This window comes from Gopherus flavomarginatus, chromosome 11, assembly GCF_025201925.1.
Source record: "Gopherus flavomarginatus isolate rGopFla2 chromosome 11, rGopFla2.mat.asm, whole genome shotgun sequence".
NCBI classification, from domain to species: Eukaryota; Metazoa; Chordata; order Testudines; family Testudinidae; genus Gopherus; species Gopherus flavomarginatus.
Window position 1 is genome coordinate 50,098,687 of NC_066627.1, and position 19,399 is coordinate 50,118,085.

The 19,399-nt window shown below is 51.0% G+C and overlaps 1 protein-coding gene across 1 annotated transcript in view; it reads left to right on the top strand.

Moving 5' to 3' along the window:
- The first annotated feature begins 797 nt into the window (after positions 1–797).
- The window catches only part of ANGPT4 (angiopoietin 4), a 39,436-nt gene continuing 20,834 nt past the window's right edge, over positions 798–19,399 (top strand). Inside the window, exon 1 of the mRNA XM_050918339.1 lies at positions 798–1,590. Coding sequence (XP_050774296.1) covers positions 1,276–1,590 — 315 coding nt within the window. The 5' untranslated portion in view covers positions 798–1,275. The remainder of the gene's footprint in view (positions 1,591–19,399) is intronic.

A 19,399-nucleotide genomic window follows, 5' to 3' on the forward strand; every position in this document is an offset into this window, starting at 1 on the left:
CGCCATTTGGGAGGGCCACACACCAAGCAGTGTTATGACTTCCTGCATGGGGCTGCAGTGCCACCCAGGTTTGGCCTGGCTGCCCCTCCATGTTAAACCAAATCCGTGTGGCTTTGTGTTACCCTGTGCCCCAGGTTGCAATACTCAGAGCAGGGACAGGACTCCCACTGCAGGGTGAGTCCAGGGTGGGCTTGCTCTGCTCCCCAGAACATCCCCTCCGAGCTAATTTTTTTTTTTTAAAGGAAGGGGATCCGGTCCAGTTTTGCCCCAGGCCTGACTCACACAGCTGAACGTTCTAGGTTCTCTTGCTCATGCCAGAGGGACGAGCTGCTCCTTTCTCGCTGGTTCCTCCTTTTGCTTCTAAAGAGGATTTGGCAGCCCGGAGGACGACCCGAACGACATCTCTAAGGGACCCTAAATCACTCGTGAAGTGCCCTCGCTGGAGTCTGTGTTCCCCTAAGCTCCAGGACGAGCTTTGGCTGGGATGTATTCCCAGCGGACTTTCCTTGCAGCGGATTCAGTTAAATACAGGCCCCAGCCGCCTCAGATATTATAAATAGAAATGGGCAGGGAAATATATTTGCCTCAATGTCACTTCCCTGCACCCTGCAGGGTCACAGCTGGTGCTGATCAGGGAGGGACAGACTGGGAAATGTGGCTGTGCTGGGACCATGGGGGAGAATCTAAAGTGGGGGCCGCTGGGGTGGGATTTGGAGCTGGAACTGAGCAGAGACCTCATCCCTGCCTGCAGGATCGGAGAGTTTCTCTTCTCATTTCTTGCTGGGGTCACTCCACGGGTCCTCAGAGGAGCAGGCAGATAGCCAGGGTCCAGGCAGAGGGAAAAGGGGGGGCAGCCCAGGGGAGGGACAGAGGCAGTGTGTGTGTGTATGTGTGTGTGTGTCTGAACATTTATGATTACATGTGAAACTTGAGCTCCTTGCAGTGGGCTAGGAAAGAAAGAAGACAGAAGTATTGTTTTTAAACGCTTTTTTTCCCCCGCAAGAGGGCCAGGGCTGCTGCATAGCCAGGATAACGATAAAAGGGCTGGGAGGGCTGGGGCTGCTTCGAGGGCGAGGACGGAGGAAGTGCCAAAATTACATTATTTAGACTTCGTTTAAAGAGCCCAATAACTTGTTCTGTGCAAACAGTGGCTTGAAAACTGCAGCCTGAGGAGCGCTGTCCCCTCCCCCTCTGCAGCTTTCGGCTAGGACCAGGGAGTGTGGGGTCTAGCGGGGGCAGCGTGTGAAGCAGCTGGAGCAGAGGTCTCGGAGCACCATGCACCGTGTAAATCTCAAGCTGGTGGCCTTTGCCTGCGTGACGGTGGCTTTCTGGGCGGAGGGTGGCCAGCGGAGGGCGACAGGTGGCGGCAGCAGGCGGCGATCCCACCGGGTCCAGCAGGGGCAGTGCAGTTACACCTTCGTCCTGCCCGAGGCCGATCTGCAGCCCTGCCCGCCGACAAGGGCGACCCTCCGTGCCAACACGCTGCAGGGGGACTCGCCCGCCGCCACACTGCAGACCCACAACTGGTCCGCACAGCGCATGCAGCAGCTGGAGAGAGTCCTGGAGAACAACACCCAGTGGCTGCTGAAGGTAAGGGGCGCACCTGGCCAGACGGGTGGAGGGGCCACAGTGGGGAGAAGGTTCTCACCACCACTGCCATGCCCCTCATCTCATTGCCCTCAGGACAATGGGCTGACGCTCCGATGATGGGCATGGAGTGGAATGATGAATGGAGGGATGATGGGAAGAAGGAGTTCCTACTGCACTGGATGAGTCAGTGGGCACAGGTTTGGGTCCAACTTCCAATGATCTGGCTCCCAAGCACCTTCCTGAGCTTCTGCCCCCATGAATTCTATCCCATCCCCTGAATCTCAGTGGGATAGGACTGTTGTTGCCTGGGCACCACCAGAGTTATGGGATAACTCCTTGTTTGACCCCAAGTTAGCTCGTTTCAAGGCAGGTTGGAAACACTGGGTTGAATTCTGCACTGGCTTATGCCCCTTGCCACCGCTCTGGCCAGGTTCATCTCTTGTGCCACTTCACTGAGCATAGCGGGGTCTCCCAGGAGAGAACACCAATCAGAATCGGGCCCTCTTGATTCCAGAAGGCTTGTTTAGTGCTTTAGTACTTGTTTAATGTTCCATCTTGATGTTGATGGTGCTGTAGTCTCACATGCTTTCAGTTGCCTGTAGCCCTGCCATGCGTTCAGCGTACCCTCGGCTCACCTAGTGATTTCATGCAGGATCTGGCACTGAGTTTCTTTGGTTTATGGTAAAACACCTGGGGAGTTCTGGCAGAGCGAGGGACAGGGGCTAGGTCAGACCTCTGGAACGTCTCATTTTTTAAACACGAGGTTTTTCAAAACGTTGTGGAGCTCCGTGAAGCTTTGCACAGCGTTTGCTTTTTGTGAGAACAGCCACTGCAATAAACGCGTGTCTAGCCCAACAGATGCTTGTGTCAGGCAAACAATAAAGGCTGCGACTGTCAAAGCCACCTAGTCAACGTGGACACCAAATTCCCACCAACATTCCTGGACATGAGGCAGCCGCATCCCCAAAGAGACATTGCAAATCACAGCCAAAGGGTTGTGCTTGACAGTCCCTCCTGCCCAGGGAATGACATCGACTCGTCGAGAACCTGTGTATTGCCAGAGACGAATGGAACTAGAACCTCTAGAGGCTGGAGCTCTTTCCGGATCTCTAGAACCCCAGGGTCTGGAGTGGGGTCAGAATTTGGTAGAACAAGATTTTTTTCTCCACCCACCAACTCTTAGCTCAGAGGAGCGAAAAACCTGGTTCTGAGTGATTCCGGGGGGTGAGGTGCTCCTGATCTCAGGTTAGGGCTTTTCCTCCTCACACCACGGCACTCAGCCCCGGGGAGCTCCCCACTTCAATTAGTCCAGACAACCACTGGAGGGTGAGCGGAGAGCTTGTCACAAAGTGGAAACTGGCTCGCGTGGGAGCAGCGTGACCGAATACAGGCAGGGTGGAAATGCTCACACTCTGGCGTGGATACTGCAGGTGCAGCTGTGTGTGGTGTGGGTGTACTGAGCTCCAGGGAAAGCGCAAGAGGAGGTGACGTGACTAAGGTTAAACTGGAGGCTTGGTCCTGTGCCCCGAGGGGCAGGGTGCCTCCTGTCCCCATAGCCCCGCTGCCGTACTCACAAGCAGGCAGGGGAAAGACGTGACTGAGTGCGGGCGTGTCCATGGAGACACGTGCCCACCTCATGCTGATGGGACATTTCATGAACACTCCTCTCTGCGCCCAGAGTGGCCAGTACTCCACACCTGCTCTCTGCCAGTTCAGCCCCCGGTGTGTCACTGCACATCAGAGAAGAGATGCGTGCCATGAGATCCCTCAAACCCTCCTGCCCATTCAGAGCTGGACAGGATCTCCAGAGGATGGCAGACAGCAACCTGGACACTTAACTCCAGATCTCAGCTTCAATAGGGAGGATATTTGAAAACAGAACTGAATCCAAATGGCCCCAAATCTTTATACTGGGTCAAACCCAAACCCAAGGTGTAAAACAGCAAACTTCTGGGTGTTTAAGATCTGGCTCCAGAAGAGAGCTCTGTGGTGGGAGTCTCTATCGGCCCGTTACCGCTTAACCCCCCAGGGTGACGTGAGGGGGCTGGAGGCTCAAACTCAATGTGGGTGGCAAGATGGCTGGAATCCCAGAGCAAAAGCCAAGTCCAGAACAAGATCCTCCATGGTTAGCAAAGGAGAGCTCTGAGCCACCCTCACACCAGAAAGCTGACTCTGGTGTTCTCCTCCTCCCATTCAAACCAATGCCAAAGCTCGCGTTGATCTCCATGAGACCAGGATTAGCCCTGGCATACAACAAAATCTGTCCACAGGAAACTTGCTGCAGTTTCATGTTGACTCTGACCCTCAGGGTGGGAGGATCCATCCTTGGAATAGCAAAGGAGACTGCTGTGAAATCCACATGCCTCGTCACGTGGGAATGCTGCCTGGGAAATTGGCAGAAGTTCAAGACACTCGCTTGTTTGATGCCCTTTCCCCAGCAGTCAGACAGTGACGGTTCCCTTGACCCTGTCAGGACTTGGTTTGTCTAAGCAAAGCTGTCAGTAGAGTCTCCAAAGCAGCAAAGCTCAACTCTGAGTCACTGCAGCCCTTCATATGGCTGAGACAGGCTCCCTCATGGCACCAGGCTCCAGAGCTGATTCCGGCAATTTACAGGCCGGTGAATCTAGCTCCAGCCCCAGGCAAACTGGTTGAAACAATAGTAAAGAATAAAGTTATCAGACGCGAAGATGAACACAATATGTCAGGGAAGAGTCAATGTGGCTTTTGTAAAGAGAAATCACACCTCACCAATCTATTAGAATTCTTTGGGAAGTCAACAAGGGCGATCCTGTAGATATAATATATACAGACTTTCAGAAATCCTTTGACAAGGTCCCTCACTAAAGGCTCTTAGTAAGCAGACATGGGATAGATCAGTAACTGGTTAAAAGATAGGAAACAAAGGGTAGGAATAAATATCATTTTTCACAATGGAGAGAGGTAAATAGCAGGGACGCCCCAGGATCTGTACTGGGATCTGTGCTGTTCAACATATTCATCAATTATCTGAAAAAAGGAGTGAACAGTAAGGTGGCAACATTTAAAGATACAAAATTACTTAAAGATTGTTAAGTCCAAAGCTGACTGCAAAGAGTTACAAAGGGATCTCACTAAACTGAGTGACAAAATGATAGTTGAAATTCAGTGTTGATAAAAGTGATCCACATTGAAACACATAATCCCAATGATACATCCAAAACGATGGGGTCTAAATTAGCTGTTACCACTCAGGAAAGAGATCTTTGAGTCCTTGTGGATAGTTCTTTGAAAATATCCGCTCGATGTGCAGTGGCCATCAAAATGCTAACAGAATGTCAGGAACCATTAGGAAAGGGATAGATAAGAAGACAGAAAATATCACAATGCCATTATATAAATCCATGCTATGCTCACGCCTTGAATACTGTGCGTAGCTCTGGTCACCTTATCTTAAAAAAGATATATTAGAATTGGAAAAGGTGCAGAGAAGGGCAACTAAAATGATTAGGGGTAGGGAACAGTGTCCATACAAGGAAAGTTTAAAATGACTGGGACTGTTCAGAGAAGAGACGACGACGGGGGAATGTGATAGAAATCTATAAAACCACGACAGATGTAGAGAAAGTGAGTGGGCCAGTGATATGTACCCTTCCCATAACACAAGGACCAGGGTCTCCTGATGAAATTAAAAGGCAGCGGGTTTAAAACAAACATAAGGGAGTATTTCTTCACACTATGCACAGACAACCTGCAGAACTTATTCCCAGGGGATCTAGTGAAGGCCAAAAGTATAAATGGGTTCAGAAAATAATGAGCTACGTTCTTGGAGGATAGATCCACCACTGGCTATTAGAGAAGATGGACAGGGATGCAACCCCATGCTCTGGGTATCCCTAAGCCTCCAATGGCCAGAAGCTGGGGCTGGCTGACAGAGGCTGGATCACCTGATGGTTGCCCTGTTGTGTTCGTTCCCTCTGAAGCACCTGGCACTAGCCCGTCTCAGAGACAGGCTACGGAGTTCGATGAACCATTGGTCTGATACTGTACCCCAGGAAACAGGCAGCTCTGCTACTCCAGATTCACATGGGTGTGGGGGAGATCAGGCCCGTGGTCTCTCTTGAGGTCCCGTCTTGCAGTGCTGCTTGCCTCTGTCATTTGGACGCAGTTTGGGTGTACTCAGTGCAGACGCGTGTGCATGGAGGGAGGGAATAAGAGGAAGAAGGTGAGATAGGAAATGCAACCCCAGAGATTAAATTACAGCCCCCCTCCCCACAGCTGGGGATCGGCCTTCACTCCCCTCCCCACCACCCCACCCCTCCAGATCTGGACACCCTCAGACTCTGGCTGGGGGCATGAGAATCCAGCCTCGGATCCTTCCACATCTGACTTTCAAGCCTGGTTCCTATCATGGGTCAAACCAAAATCTCCACTCCAGGTGGCTGGGGAGGGGGTGAAATCTGTGCATGGATCTGAATTTTGCAGCTCGGATCCCAAAAAGACCTGAAAATGGGTGACAGGAAAGAGCGGCCCAGCAAAGAAGAGACTTTTCCTTTCAACGGTTTCTCCAAAGTGCCATCTGCTCCCCACATCTGTCAGCAGTGCAAACAGCTGCCTGCGTCAGACTCGAAAATAGCTCCGTCCCTTCTTGGCCCGGCGGCAAGGGACAGGGTCTCTAAACAGCTGTAAATATTGAGCTGCAGCAAGGGAAGAGCGAACAAGGTGGGGGATCTTCTGGTGAGAAAAGGAAGAGGGGACCGAGGCCGTCTCTGCATCCAGAGCCTTTCTCCAGCCAAATCTGAAATGACTGCCCAGAGTGCTCCAGTCAGGTTCAATAAAAATACCTGCACATCCTCTGCATTTGCTTCTGCCAGACTGCAGTCAGAGAGAAATTTCTGCTTCCAGACGACACACCCAGAGCTTTGATCTTCTAACACTTTAACACTGTTCACAAAATTCACTTGTTTTCCTCCCCGTGTCTTAAAGCCAGAGTTCCCAACCTTCCCTCCCACCCCCATTAAAGCAAGCCAACTAAACAGCAGACCTGGTCCTTCATTCCAGAAGGTTGGAAAGTTATTAATAATTTTTATGGGGAAAAAAAAAGATTTGCCTCTGAAAGTCTCGTGTGCCATGTGAGCTATGTATTTACTTGAGTTGCTGAATTGGGGAGCATCCTTTCAAGATGTGGCACATTTATTTTCTTATTTTCCTGGAAGACGTTCCCCAAGCATTTAGTCAGCCCAGACAAAACTACGGGATGGATTCTAAGAACCCGGGGCAGAGAAAATACTCCAGAGTGCTAAACCGGAAAAGAATATGCACCATCAGTGGAACGATTCCTTTGTTTGGCGTTTTCTTGAGCTGCACAGTTTGGACCCGGGTCTGACATTTCCCAGCATTCATGGGCCTGTGGACGTAGGATTGTGATTCAGGCTTGGCACTAGTTAGCGTGTAGTGCCATATGCACCCCCAGCTAGGAATTTCTCACTGATGCAACTGATTCGGAATTCTGGAAACAGATGATGAAGGGAATGGTGATCATTTAGCAGGGTGAGGAGCACCGTTCTTCCTGAAGCACTGTGCATTGGACAGTTGGAGCTAGACAGTCCAATATTAGGTGCATGTTAGGTGATCATCTCTTTGAAAAATGTAGGTGGATAACTAGGTATCAGTGCCTCAGCACTCCCAGGATTCCCTAGATATTCTTTATAATTAGTATCTAGGTAAATGAGGTAGGCGTTAGCCCTGTTTACATGCTACTGTCATCGAAGGCAAATGAAAAGCTCTGGAGAACCATCACACAATGGGATTCTACATTTGCTATTGTACAGGGATCACAGTATTGGGACTCAAGAGTGTGTGTTCTGGTCTATGCCCAATCCAGGAAGAGACCTGGGGTTGAGATTTCAATAGCACCCACTCATGGCAGGTGTCAGGCAGAGGGGGCTTTTATTAAACTTCCTTCCAATCACCTGTGAAATTCCTTCAGGCTTCCAAAGGTTCGGCCTTTCTCCAGCTCTTTCCAGCCCTGCATTTGAAAGCCCTTTTCCTTTTCCTATCGCTTAACCAAGCCTCCCAGCACCCTTAGCATGAAGAAGCCTGAGTCAGACAGAGGTTAAGCAACTTGCTCAGGACCATGGAGTGCAGCTGTGGCAGGGATGGGACCCAGGAGTCCTGGATCCCAGTCCCCAGCTCTGCCTGCTGCACCCTAATTTGGGTGTCCTAACGTGATGCTACAGCTGGGGAAATTAGGAAGCACTGTTTCTGAAAGTTGTGTTATTAAAAGGCTTTTTCAGACCTTTCCTTGCCCTGCAGAGACTGGCCTCTTCCTTTCCCGTTTACATTGGCGCCGCATGGTGTTTGCCCATTGCCAGTGAGGTGAGACTGCTGACGTTTGTCGGGAGCTGTTATTCCCACAGCTGCATCTTTGCTGCAGGCAAAGCACGTTCTAAAGTACTCCAGTGAGATCGTGTTGGGTTCTTAGGGGACACGGTTCTTACCGAGATCCTGGTTCCCAGGTGCCGCGTCTCCCGCTTTCTTTTGGCTTCACCTTCTCTCCCAGAGTAGGAAGTGATGCTGTGACCTATTGAGCGTGAAGTGGCACCACTGGACCCGGACAAGAAGCCCTATAGATGCCCCAGCATATTCCAGGCCATGGCTTGTCTCTGAATTTCTGGCCTTGCCTGAAAGTTTCCCATTGATCAGAGGCAGAGGGGCCCTTAGCATGTGGGTAGCTGCAATCAAGCTGACCCTTTAGCACAGCTGCAGCACTGAGGATAGGTTATCACGCTGCTTCGATACTCAGGACACAGCTGCTCTGTGAGCATGGCCCAGCTTCTGTGCCGTCATGCTGTTCTTCCGTCACCACAAGCCAAGCATCGCCTCTGACCCCTGACTCTGGGCTTGGCCAAACCAAACTCTCGGGCTTGGAGGCATCCCAGAGGTTGGGATGTGGGTCCCCCAGCTGTAGTTCGAACCTGAGCTATTCTGAACCAAAGGGGGTCTGTGAACCAATTCTCCCCTGCCCCACACTCCCCACAACTCCATCCTGATGCAAACCTGTTCAGAGCCATCCTTGGAAGGGTACCACCATCCTAGCTGGGAACTGAAATCCCCTCTTCCTCTGGAGAGATGCAGGCAGGCACACCTCTCTCCCCTTGTTTCTAGCCCTGCTCTTCATGTATCCACACAGCGGCTGCTGACATGGCCGCATGGAAAGCCTTGCTGACACATACGGGTACAATGGATACATACCATAGTCCAATGATCACTGGATGTCTCAGCCACGCCCCTCCACCTCACGGGGGTTTCTGCACGCTGGCCTGTGTGACACGCCCTGCAACTCCCTGCCCTCTGGTTGGAGTCACATCTCTGTGCCTGGCCCTGGATTGCTGCCTGCACCGCGCATAAGAGGATCAGTCAGGACTCTCCCAGAAGAGCTAAAACTAAAGGGCTAGGAGTGCTCAGGGAAACCGGAGCATGGGGGCAGGCGGGGCAGTGCAGCTGGAATCTGGCCTGCAAGCTGGGCCAAAATATTTGCCTTGGTGAAGATTCCTGGCGGGGGGCGGTGCAGCTGCACATCTAGGCTGCTGTTGGGCAGCGGGGAAGCACCCCATCTGGGAACCCTGATGTAATTGGTGGTAGGATGAGGGGGGGCACTAACCCAACAGGATAAAGGGAAAGACCCTCCCCCCTTCCTTGAGACGTTAGCTGCTGGATCAGAGGCTGCCCATCCCCATGCAAGGAGAAAGCTGAGCTTGCAGCGAATGCACTCTGTGCATCGGTATCCTCGGGACAGACAAGACAACAGTCTTTGTGAGGGCTTTGGGGCAGGGGATTCTCTCTCATTACGTGGCTGAGTGGTGTCTAGCACAGCAAGCCTTGATCTTAGCCGGGATCTCAGGCCTCTCGTGTAATGCTAAGAACTGCTAATAGCAGCAGGGGATGGAGGGGAGGGGCCTGCAGATCTCCTTGACCTCGCAGGTCACTTTGCAGAAATGGCCCAGCCACGGAGGGGAGGGTGGCAGGGCCTGAGAGAGGAACTCCAAAGGGGTGCCCATATAACCTCGTCCCAGCACAGCAATTCCCGGAAAGGGACTGGTTTGGGTTGGTTTTTTCCCCCTCTAATTTAACTGGAACCTGTTTTGATTGGATTCCAGACCTGAATAAACAAACTGGGGGTAGAAGGTGGCACTGGGTTTTGAAAACAAAACACACACTGCATCTGCCAGTTATCCAGAAAGTTCAAGGTGTGCTTTGGCTTGTAGGTCCCTTCAGCTGTTGTCATGAGGGCTCAGTTCTCAGGAGAGGAGATCTGGCGTTCTGCACCCACAGCTGTGTGCAAAGGCACTAGTGAGGGACACCCTTAGTATGGATGGGCGGGTGCCCAAACCATGAGATTCAAGGCACATTTAACAGTGCATGGCCTGGGAAGAAGGACCACTTTCTTTTCCCACACAGTGTGTAGGAATAGAGTTGTGTTCTTTTCTCTAGCGGCACTCACTGTCTTCTGCGGGCCAAAGACCAGCTAGCGCAGCAGAGTGTCTATGCAGTTGTCTGTTGTGTGTATTTAGTAAACACAGTTATTGGGGCCCCTTGAGGTACTTTTGTGATGGTGCTGTTGTGTAAAAAGCCAAAGACACAACATTTTCTACAGGCAAAATGAGATTTCAGAGCTCTCTGTATTGTAAGTGCAGATTCTCAAAAACTTCAGGCACGCAGGTGCAAAATGCATGCACACAACCTAATCTGCACATGCACAGTTACTGTGACTGTGTGCACCAGCTGGGGAATTGCACACAAAAAGATGCCTAACTAAACACACGTGTGCAACTTCCTGATGGTGTGCACAAATACAACACTTGCATGTAGTAGGGCCAAGGGGGAAATTTTCATAACTAAGAGTTTCAGCCATACAGCTCCCATAGACATCGATAGGTTTTGTGTGACTCTGGTCAGCCTTGCAGATCTCAGCCTAGGCACATAAGTGTGTGCCTCACATTCTGAGCAGGATTTTCCAAAATAGATGTCTAACTTTAGACTCCTCCGTCCATAATGAGGCGTAATTTTCATAAGTGCTGAGTCCTGCGGTGCTACTGGGTGCGCTCAGCACTCTTGCAAATCAGGGCATCTACTTAGATGCCTAAATAAGGACTCAGCAGCCTAACACTTTTGATAATCTTTCTTGGTCTTTTTACGTAGATGCTTAAGTGCCATGCGACCACCTCTGGGGTGGAGATTGCCAGCCAGCACACAGCACCACAGCACAGAAAGAGGCCATTTTGGCAAAGGACACTGGGGCAAACCTCAGCTCTTACCAAGAGTGCCCCAGGGGATCTTCAGGATTAGCAAGGGTGCTTCTTGCCACATCTGAAAGTTGTCAGGTCCCACAGCTGCTACCAATGGAGAAGGAAAGGGATGGTGCAGGTACCCATGATAAGGGGAATAGGAAGAGACAAGAACAGGTGAGAGGAGGAGGTGCTGGGAATGAATGGATGGCTAAGAGAAAGCCCATCCCCCTTCCTCTCTTCCACTGCTGGATTTACCTTCTCCCTTGTTTTCTCTTTTGAATCAAACCCCAGAGCTCTATAGAGTCCGTAGAGGCAGACACTGTCTCCTCATTAGGGCCTCTGCATCCTTCTTCTTAGGCATTTAGCTACAGCATCTCCTTTGAACAACCTGCAAGGTTAACTGCACTGGGTCCCGGCCCAGCTCTGAGATCCCCAGGAATGCTGGACATAACACAACACTGCTCTCTCAATGGTGCTGGACACGCTGGGATTGTTATTCTTGCTTTATCTGCAGTTGGAGCAGCTGGGCCCCCTTTCCTATCTGGCTATTTTCAGCACGAGAGAAATTAATTTTAGTTCAAACAAAACCATGTAGTGGATGGAGCCTGTGAGTGGAACGAGTGGGGCTAGGATGGGGCGTGCGCCGTGATTAATGGCTATCGGGGCACTGCAGAGACAGGGAGAAAAGCCTGTAGCTTGCCCAGCTTGGGTGCATGCAGTTCCTGTACAGCATCCACCCAGAGTAGATGGGAGAGGACTCGGCCAGAATGAGCTTCTCAGGTGCATAACTAGCTTTAGTGGGAGAGTGCTGGGCTCCAGGGCCAGCAGCAGGGTGCTCAGAGCAGGCCTCTCAGCTGCTAGGCCTGGGGTGTGACACTGAACCGAGGCCTGAAGCGCCTCAGAACAACACTCAGAAGCAAAGCTCCCAGCCCTGAGCCATGTCCTGGCTGTTAGATGTCACCTACTGGCCAGTGGAGGGCTGTGTCCTCCCCTCAGCACAACCCGTCAAGTGATGGCCAGAGGCACAGGGCTGCTTCCCAGTTGCTGCGGAGCTGGCTAGGCCTGGCAGAGCAGCACTGGGCCTGGCTCAGCCATGAGCCACACTTTGCTTACTTCCCATTTCCTCCCCTTCTGGGAACAGCACGTGGGAGCCACTCCCATTCTTGTCACCACCTACTGTGTCTGTCCGTTGGTGGCCAGACACTGGAGCAGATGTCACCAATTAGCTGACTTCCCCCATCTGGTGGTTAGACTTGTGTGAGCATGCTGGGTCATACCACGGTGGGGATTCGAACCGGGATCCTTGCAGCCTGGGAGCTAACACCTGGCCTGGTGCCCGAAGCAGGGACGAGCTCCCAGGCATGCTGGGAGCAAGATGCAGCAGAATGTTTACAGGTGCTGGGCCCAGGTACATCTGATGTCTTCACAGGAGGGACTTGGCAACAGGATCTATTTCCAGCTGCTTCTTAGAGGACCGAGAGAAACAGCCACTGTGTAAGGGCAATTTAAGTGAAAGAAAGACAGAAATTCCTACAGCGAGTCCTTGCCCTGCCCTGCTATACACACACTGATGGTCCTATGGAGCTTTTTGCCCTCTATGCACTGCTCCAGCTCAGCCCTGCCAGGGGTATTGAATGAGCCCCTCTGCCTCTTCCATTTCTCTGCTAGGAACTGGATCAATTTAGTGCACAAGAAAAGGAAGTGTGTGGTGGGGAGGGGGGACAGTCTAGTTTAATAATCAAGAGGCCAGGGATTCCCTGCACCTCCTTCCCTCTTCCTACCCCAGCTCTGTTCATCAGTGCAGAAGAGTCCGGTCTCCCCCGCCCTGCCCCGCCCCACACTTGTACTGTGAACAGTCCCAGGTTCAGACTCAGGGTCCAGACTACAGCACTGGATGCTTCCCTACATCCCCTGCCCTCGCTAGCTCACAGTTCGGCCTTGAGTATGGGCTCCTTAGTGCCAATACTGCCCGAAAGTCATTGCACCCTGGCGGAGGGGAAGCACTCTGCTCCTCTGGGGTCCAGTCACTTTGCTGTACCTAACGACCAAGCACATTTCAGCAAAGGACATAGGAGCATTTGCAGAGGCACCAGCCACGACATCTCAGCCTAGTTTGCTGCTTCAAGGCAAGTGAAAGACAAACCGCTCCTGGTTCTCCACTCGGGCAACAGGCTGAAGAATGGGGCTCAAGAGACGCCAAGCAAGGGAATTCACTCAGCGCCATCCTGCCCCATCTTTGCAGCTTTTGTGCATTTCCAGTTTGGCTGCGCCCTGTCTCTGACCCTGCAGTTGCCTCAGCCCTTTCAGTGCCACTGAATCCTAGTGGAGAACTTTATTGTCGCACTTTCCCGCTTGGCCTTCCCTGCTTATTGTCTGGTTTCTTGGCTGGCCAGCAGCAATTCTCTCTGAGGTTCTAAATCTTGGCAGAGCTTGTGCTTGGACTCCAAAGTCTGCCTTGACTGCAGCCCAACCCTCAAGCTTAAGGGCAGATTCTGGTGTCCTGTAAGCCCATGGACGTCGGGAGGAGTGACTCCAGATTTACACAAGAAGGGCTAGTGGAACCAGTAGCTCGGGTTCCGCAACCGTGGCGCCAACCTGAGCTCTAAAAAGAGTAACAACATCTTCTAGGTCCCGCCCCCTAGTGCACACGCAGCAACCTGCCAGCATGCAACTATGAGTCACACTTCCTCGTGGTGGGGATTGTTTGGTTCAGCTACGTGTACCGGACTCCTGTAACTCTTTGGGTGCCACAGGCACAACTTCTGAAGTATCCATCTAAGTTGCAGTCTGGAAAATTAAGCACCAAGCACATACCCAAGAACATAAAAACATAAGAGCAGCCCACCTAGCCCAGTTGACCAGTGCCAAATGCTTCAGAGGGAATGAACAGACCAGGAGAATCTTAAGTGATCCATCCTCTGTTGTCCAGTCCCAGCTTCTGGCATTTGGAGGTTTAGGGACACTCAGAGTGTAGGGTTCATCCCTGACCATCTTGGCTAATAGCTATTGATGGACCTACTCTCCATGGACCTAACTCATAGCATTGCTAAGTAGTAATCATGATAATCAAAAGCCAGTTTTCTCTAACTTCCTCTTCCACTCCCTACCTGCCAAGCACCCATCTTTGTTCCCCTTCCACTCCCCACCTGCAAGACCACTTCCTCTGTAAAGCCTTCCTGGGCTGGGTGACCCCTGTGTTGTTTGCCAAGCACCATAAACCCCACAGTATCGTAATGCTCAGACCTGCCTTCTGACGGTCTTTGCACTTTTGGCTCCATCCTTGGGTTTTTCTAACTCATTGTGATCAGTGTGTTTCATTGTTATATCGTGGCAATTCCGTGCTGATTTTTAGCCTGGGATGGGTAAAAAAAGCCTGGATCTGGGCCCATTGTATCATTCCCTTTGCCCCCCACACTTGGTATCGTATCAGAAGCAGCTACGCCATTAAGCTTGTCTGGGATGCTACTTCCCTCTCCAATCTAGACTATTTGCTGCACAAGTTGTTTCCTTCCGCCCAGGTCAGTTCCCTTATACCCTTTGCTCTACTCTTTCACCGGGAATGATAGTGATGTTCCAGAATCTGCTTGTGATCCTACATTCATAACCCTGGGCTTGTGACATCAAAATTATTCCGACCATAACCGGCTGTGATGACCTCACTTGGGAAGGACCAATAGGAGCAGATGACCTAAGACACGAAGATCCTGCTGTCATGCACATGAGACTCTTGGATTCATTCACTATTTTTCCTTTTTCTTATCTGCTCCTTTCTCCATCACTGCTGGTCCCTTGGTCACTAAGCTTGCCTGTAATCCTTCTCACATGCAGAGGGAAAGCAGTTTGACATCTGTGGTGTGTTATGGGAAGGAAGGGAGCCCTTTGCAGGAAAAGGGAATTTTCTATGAAAGATTTTCTTACAGGGAATCTATGGAAAGTGATGGAAATATTCCCTCTGCGCCAGGAACTAGGCCACATGGAGCACTGAAGACAGCAGAGCTGCCATTACTCACATCAGAGCATCTTGCTGAAAAAAGACCGAAGCTTCGCCACATGAGACTTCTCTGCACTCTTCAGCTGGTGCCCACCCACCTCAGCCGGCTTTGATTGGCAACAGCACTGCGCGTTAACTCATCGCAGCCTAAACAGTCAGGCTGGAGCAAGAGAAGAGAAGAGAAGAGAAAGCTCTGATGCAATCAGAAGGTTAGACTACATGACTAGATGATCCTTGTGTAGTAGAACACAAACTCCACTGGCTTGTTGGGGGGTTGTTTCAGACAGGCTTTCCCAGTCGGTGGGATTTATGCACATGGGCTAAGTTCAACCATTTGGGCAGAGGTGGATTATAATCTGCTCTGGCAATTTGATTGTCCCACTAGCAGTAAGGACCTTAGAGACCACAGATTGCTTCTTATCCTAGAGTGGAAAGTGATAGAAATGTAGTCAACCAGTCATGGACAATACACACACGCATGGTCTGGCCTCTTCCAAGACCAGCAGAACTGGTACAATACCATCTATAGGCCAGATCTAGCTCCTCTTACACTGAATTGCATCTTACCCTACAAGTAATTCCTTTGAAATGAATTCCTGTGCCACTGCCTTGCTTCTTAAGCAGCTACACAGTTGACAGGCAGCATTATGGGAAGGGGTTCATGTCTCCCCTGCTTATCAAAGAGTATTTTGATGAGACTTTCTTGCTGCCCAGCTCAGCACAAACAGTGCCTGACATCCAGGCAAAGCACAGTAGATCTTTTTGGCCTGAGTGGACAAAGCCTGCAGGGAGGTTCTGATAATGCGCTCCTACACTTTTGCACTCTCCCTGGCTTCTCTCCAGTGAGAGGGGCTGAAATTTGGATGCAGCTGAGCCTTTCCCGCTCTGGTGGCTTGGGAAGTGCTTGGCGGTGCTCAAGGGCAGAAGTTCCATCTCTCTCAGGAAGGAATTACCCTGCCCAGGAGAGCCACCTGTGTCAGGTTCCAGGTTCATGCTGAGAAAATGCTGAGAAGCCCCCAGCTCCATCCCTCTGTTTCTCGTTCTTGCTCGTTTTTCTGCTTCCAAGAGAGACTGCTTTACAAAAATCACAATAGTGTTTGGTTACTGTGGGAACCCCGGTCCGTGCTTTCTTAACACCATCTCCCCGGCAGACCTCAGCCCTGAGCTAAAGGGCCCAGCTCCTCCCACTAGGGGAGAGAGGAATTTGGTGTAAAATCCTGCGCTTTAGTGCATGGACCTGCCAGTATGCCCCAGCTGCTTTCAAAGGCAGGGATTTCAGCCTGCGAGGGTAGGATGGACATTCATTCTCCATGCTCAGTTTCTGTACTGTCTTCTCGCCTCAGGCATGTGCACGAAAGAGCCTTTTAATGCACTGCACCATGCAGTTCCTGAACACCCTGAATACCCACCCACACTCGCTGCAGCAGGCACTCAGCAGCGAAGTGGGTGCAGACAGGAACATTTTGCTTCTGTGGTTTTACTCGAGATTTCTTTGTATGGGAAAAACTGCAGCCGAGCCAGAGCTGAATGAGACTGAGTCAAGCCTCGTATTGTGTTAGCCGGTTACTCCTACAGCTGCCTGCTTAGAGCAAGGAGTCGCTTCCATCCTCTGCCACAGCATCTGGTTCTGCAATTTGGCATTCATCCCTGGAGTGGTGGCATACACTTATTTCTGGTTTCTCAGCTCCTCCCTGGAGCGAAGCTTCACACTGTGCCCAGGGTTCATCCTTATGGGCGGTTGGCCCTTCACTGAGTGGGTGTTCCCTAGATTCCTGAAATAGACACCAGCCAGTACATGTGCTGCCATCTCCCCCAAAGTCGCGCCGGGGCAGACGCCAAGTGTCTCCCGCAACTCCCCACTCTGAAATCTGCCATTGTTTCTGCCCCACTGGCTTTTCCCACGTGGACGTATTATACTTCAGCTAAGAGAGCTGTTTATTCAAAACCCCAAACCAAAAACTCCCTAGCCCTGTGAAGCAACAAGATTAATGATGTGGTTGCAGGGACTCTCTCCAGAAATCATTCAGCTTCATGAAATGTTTTCCAGACACGGCTCTCCGGCTTCTCTTTGCTTCCTGGCTATAGGAAGCTTCTTGCCCCTTAGCACGTATGCAGCCTGGGGTAGCCTGTCCAACAGCTGGGGTCCGAGAGGGTGTCCCAGTGGCCCGAGTTAACAACTCTCTGGGATTTCAGTAGCCTTTGCAAAAACAAAACACCTCTTGGCTCGTGACCCCGCCCTGGGACTCCAAAGCCCCCTGCCATGAATATCTGCCAATAGATATTTCAGCTCAACAAAGCAGAGAGCTGGAGAGGCTGCCAGCAATATTTCTTCATGTGAAAACAAGTGCAGAGGGCTCAAACCAGAGGAATATTCCCCTCACTTCAGCTGCCCTGTCCTCTCCATTCCAGCAAGTGCCAGTGTAGCGCCTGTTACCAGCTTCTTACCAGTCCCATGTATTCCTTTGGGGTAATCCTTCCCCAGGACAGCTGAGTTCACTCCCTTTTCCCACTGGGTAGACAGGGACAGGAGATGGCCGGGTGACTTTGCCCAAGATCACACAGTGAGTCAGTGGTATGGACAGGAGGATTGATTCTGGGAGAATAAGACCCCTCTTCTCCCACCCAGCTTTTGGCCATTTCCAGACCTGAACTAGGAACAACCCTGCTCTATTCAAGTTCTGGGATTTCACTCTCTGGTTGCAGCCAGGGCTAGAGGCGGAAGTGTTGAAATACTGCGAGCAAGGATACACTTTAACTGGCACTGGGCGACTCACCAGGGCTCATTTTCATGCTCATTCCCAGGCCAGTTTTCAGGACTCAGGAAGTCCAGAGAGTTTTTTGAGCACCTGAACTCCACCTATCATAGGGAGTCTCTTCCAGCAGAGAAAGGACAGATCTCGGTTATGATGCACCATGTATTCTTCAGCATGGTAGCCATGTTAGTCTGTATCAGCAAAAAGAACAGGAGTCCTTGTGGCACCTTAAAGACTACTACATTTATTGGGGCATAAGCTTTCCTGGGCTAAAACCCACTTCATCAGATGCATGCAGTAGAAAATACAGTAGGAAGAGATATATACACAGAGAACAGGAAAAATGGGTGTTGCCATACCAGCTATAATGAGACTAATCAGTTAAGGTGGGCTATTATCAGCAGGAGAAAAAAAAGATTTGTAGTGATAATCAGGATGGCCCGTTTCCAACAGTGACAAGAAGGTGTGAGTAACAGTAGGGGAAAAATTAGCATGGGGAAATAGTTTTTACTTTTATTCTTTCTAACTATCCGGCTGGAAAACTAATTAACATAGCCTCTGCCTCCCAGAGTCAGCAGGAAAGAGCAGTTCTAAAACCTGGCCCAGACTCCACCAGGATGGAGGGGACTGCTGACTACGCTGCAGGGCTTGTGGTCCAAACATGTTGCACTCCACCCATCAAACTGCAACCACACAGGCAGGATCAGAGCCCCGGGAAAACTCCCATTCAATGAGTCCAGGAGGAATTTTTTAAAGCATGGATGGGAGTTTGGCACCTAACTCCCAGGATTACTATTCTTTATTGTTTGCATTGCCATAGTGCTCCGGGCCCCGTGGTGCCAGGCGCTGCACAACACAGCCCCTGCCCCAAAGGGCTGACAATGGAAATAAATCCCATCGACTTTCAATTTATCTCTAACATTGCTCTGCCACGAGAACCTTGAACGGGAGGAAGTGGGGCTGATCTACCTGCACCCAGTTTTCCCCATGTCCAGCGGACATCCCCCATGGATGACGAGGACGAGGAGCTGGATGAAGCATGATGGAGGCTTATGCTAATAGGCAGAGGGGAATATTTAGAAGAGTTTGCTGCCACCAGATGTCCTCCAACCTAGGTCATCTGTCCCCAAGTTTTCAAAGAATCCTGCAGCGTAGGAGTCCCTTTAGGCTCAGGACTCTCCCATAGCATTGGCTGCCAAGCGCTTTCTGCCGTCTGTGGGAGACTGCATGCTGGCATGATGATGGGGTCTCAGTCATACACATGTTCATTACCGCCAGGCTTAGGTTGCAATGCTGTGCAACTTGGCTTGAAAGCATCTGCCTGGAAAGATCTGCATCTGCCGCAGAATGTGGCAGCTGGTCGCATCCTCGACAGTATGACTGGGCTTCCCGAACTTATCTCACCCTTGGAGGGTGCTCATTTGGCTGGTTCCCTATTAAACTCCAAGTCAGTTTTCAGTGCTTGCGCCTGATTTTCAAAGCCATCCAGGGACTGGGCTCAGGATAGCTAAAGGGCCAATCCACCTTCCAGAGCCTTGACTGCCCTCAGCAGCTCTGCTCTGCAGAATCAATGGGAGATTCCTTCACAATACCTATAGCCTGCTAGTCCCCCAGGCAATCCTGTCTGCCTGTGTGACTTTGCAAATCTGGCTCTCTTCCAAGGGAATTCCCTTTGCCTTTTTCATGAGTTTGGATTCCTTCCACACCAGGGTAAATTTCCCAGCTCTGTGACCACAGCTGGGTCGAACACATTTCCGATTTCTCCTTCCCTTTGGCCTAGTAACTTTATGTTTGATGTG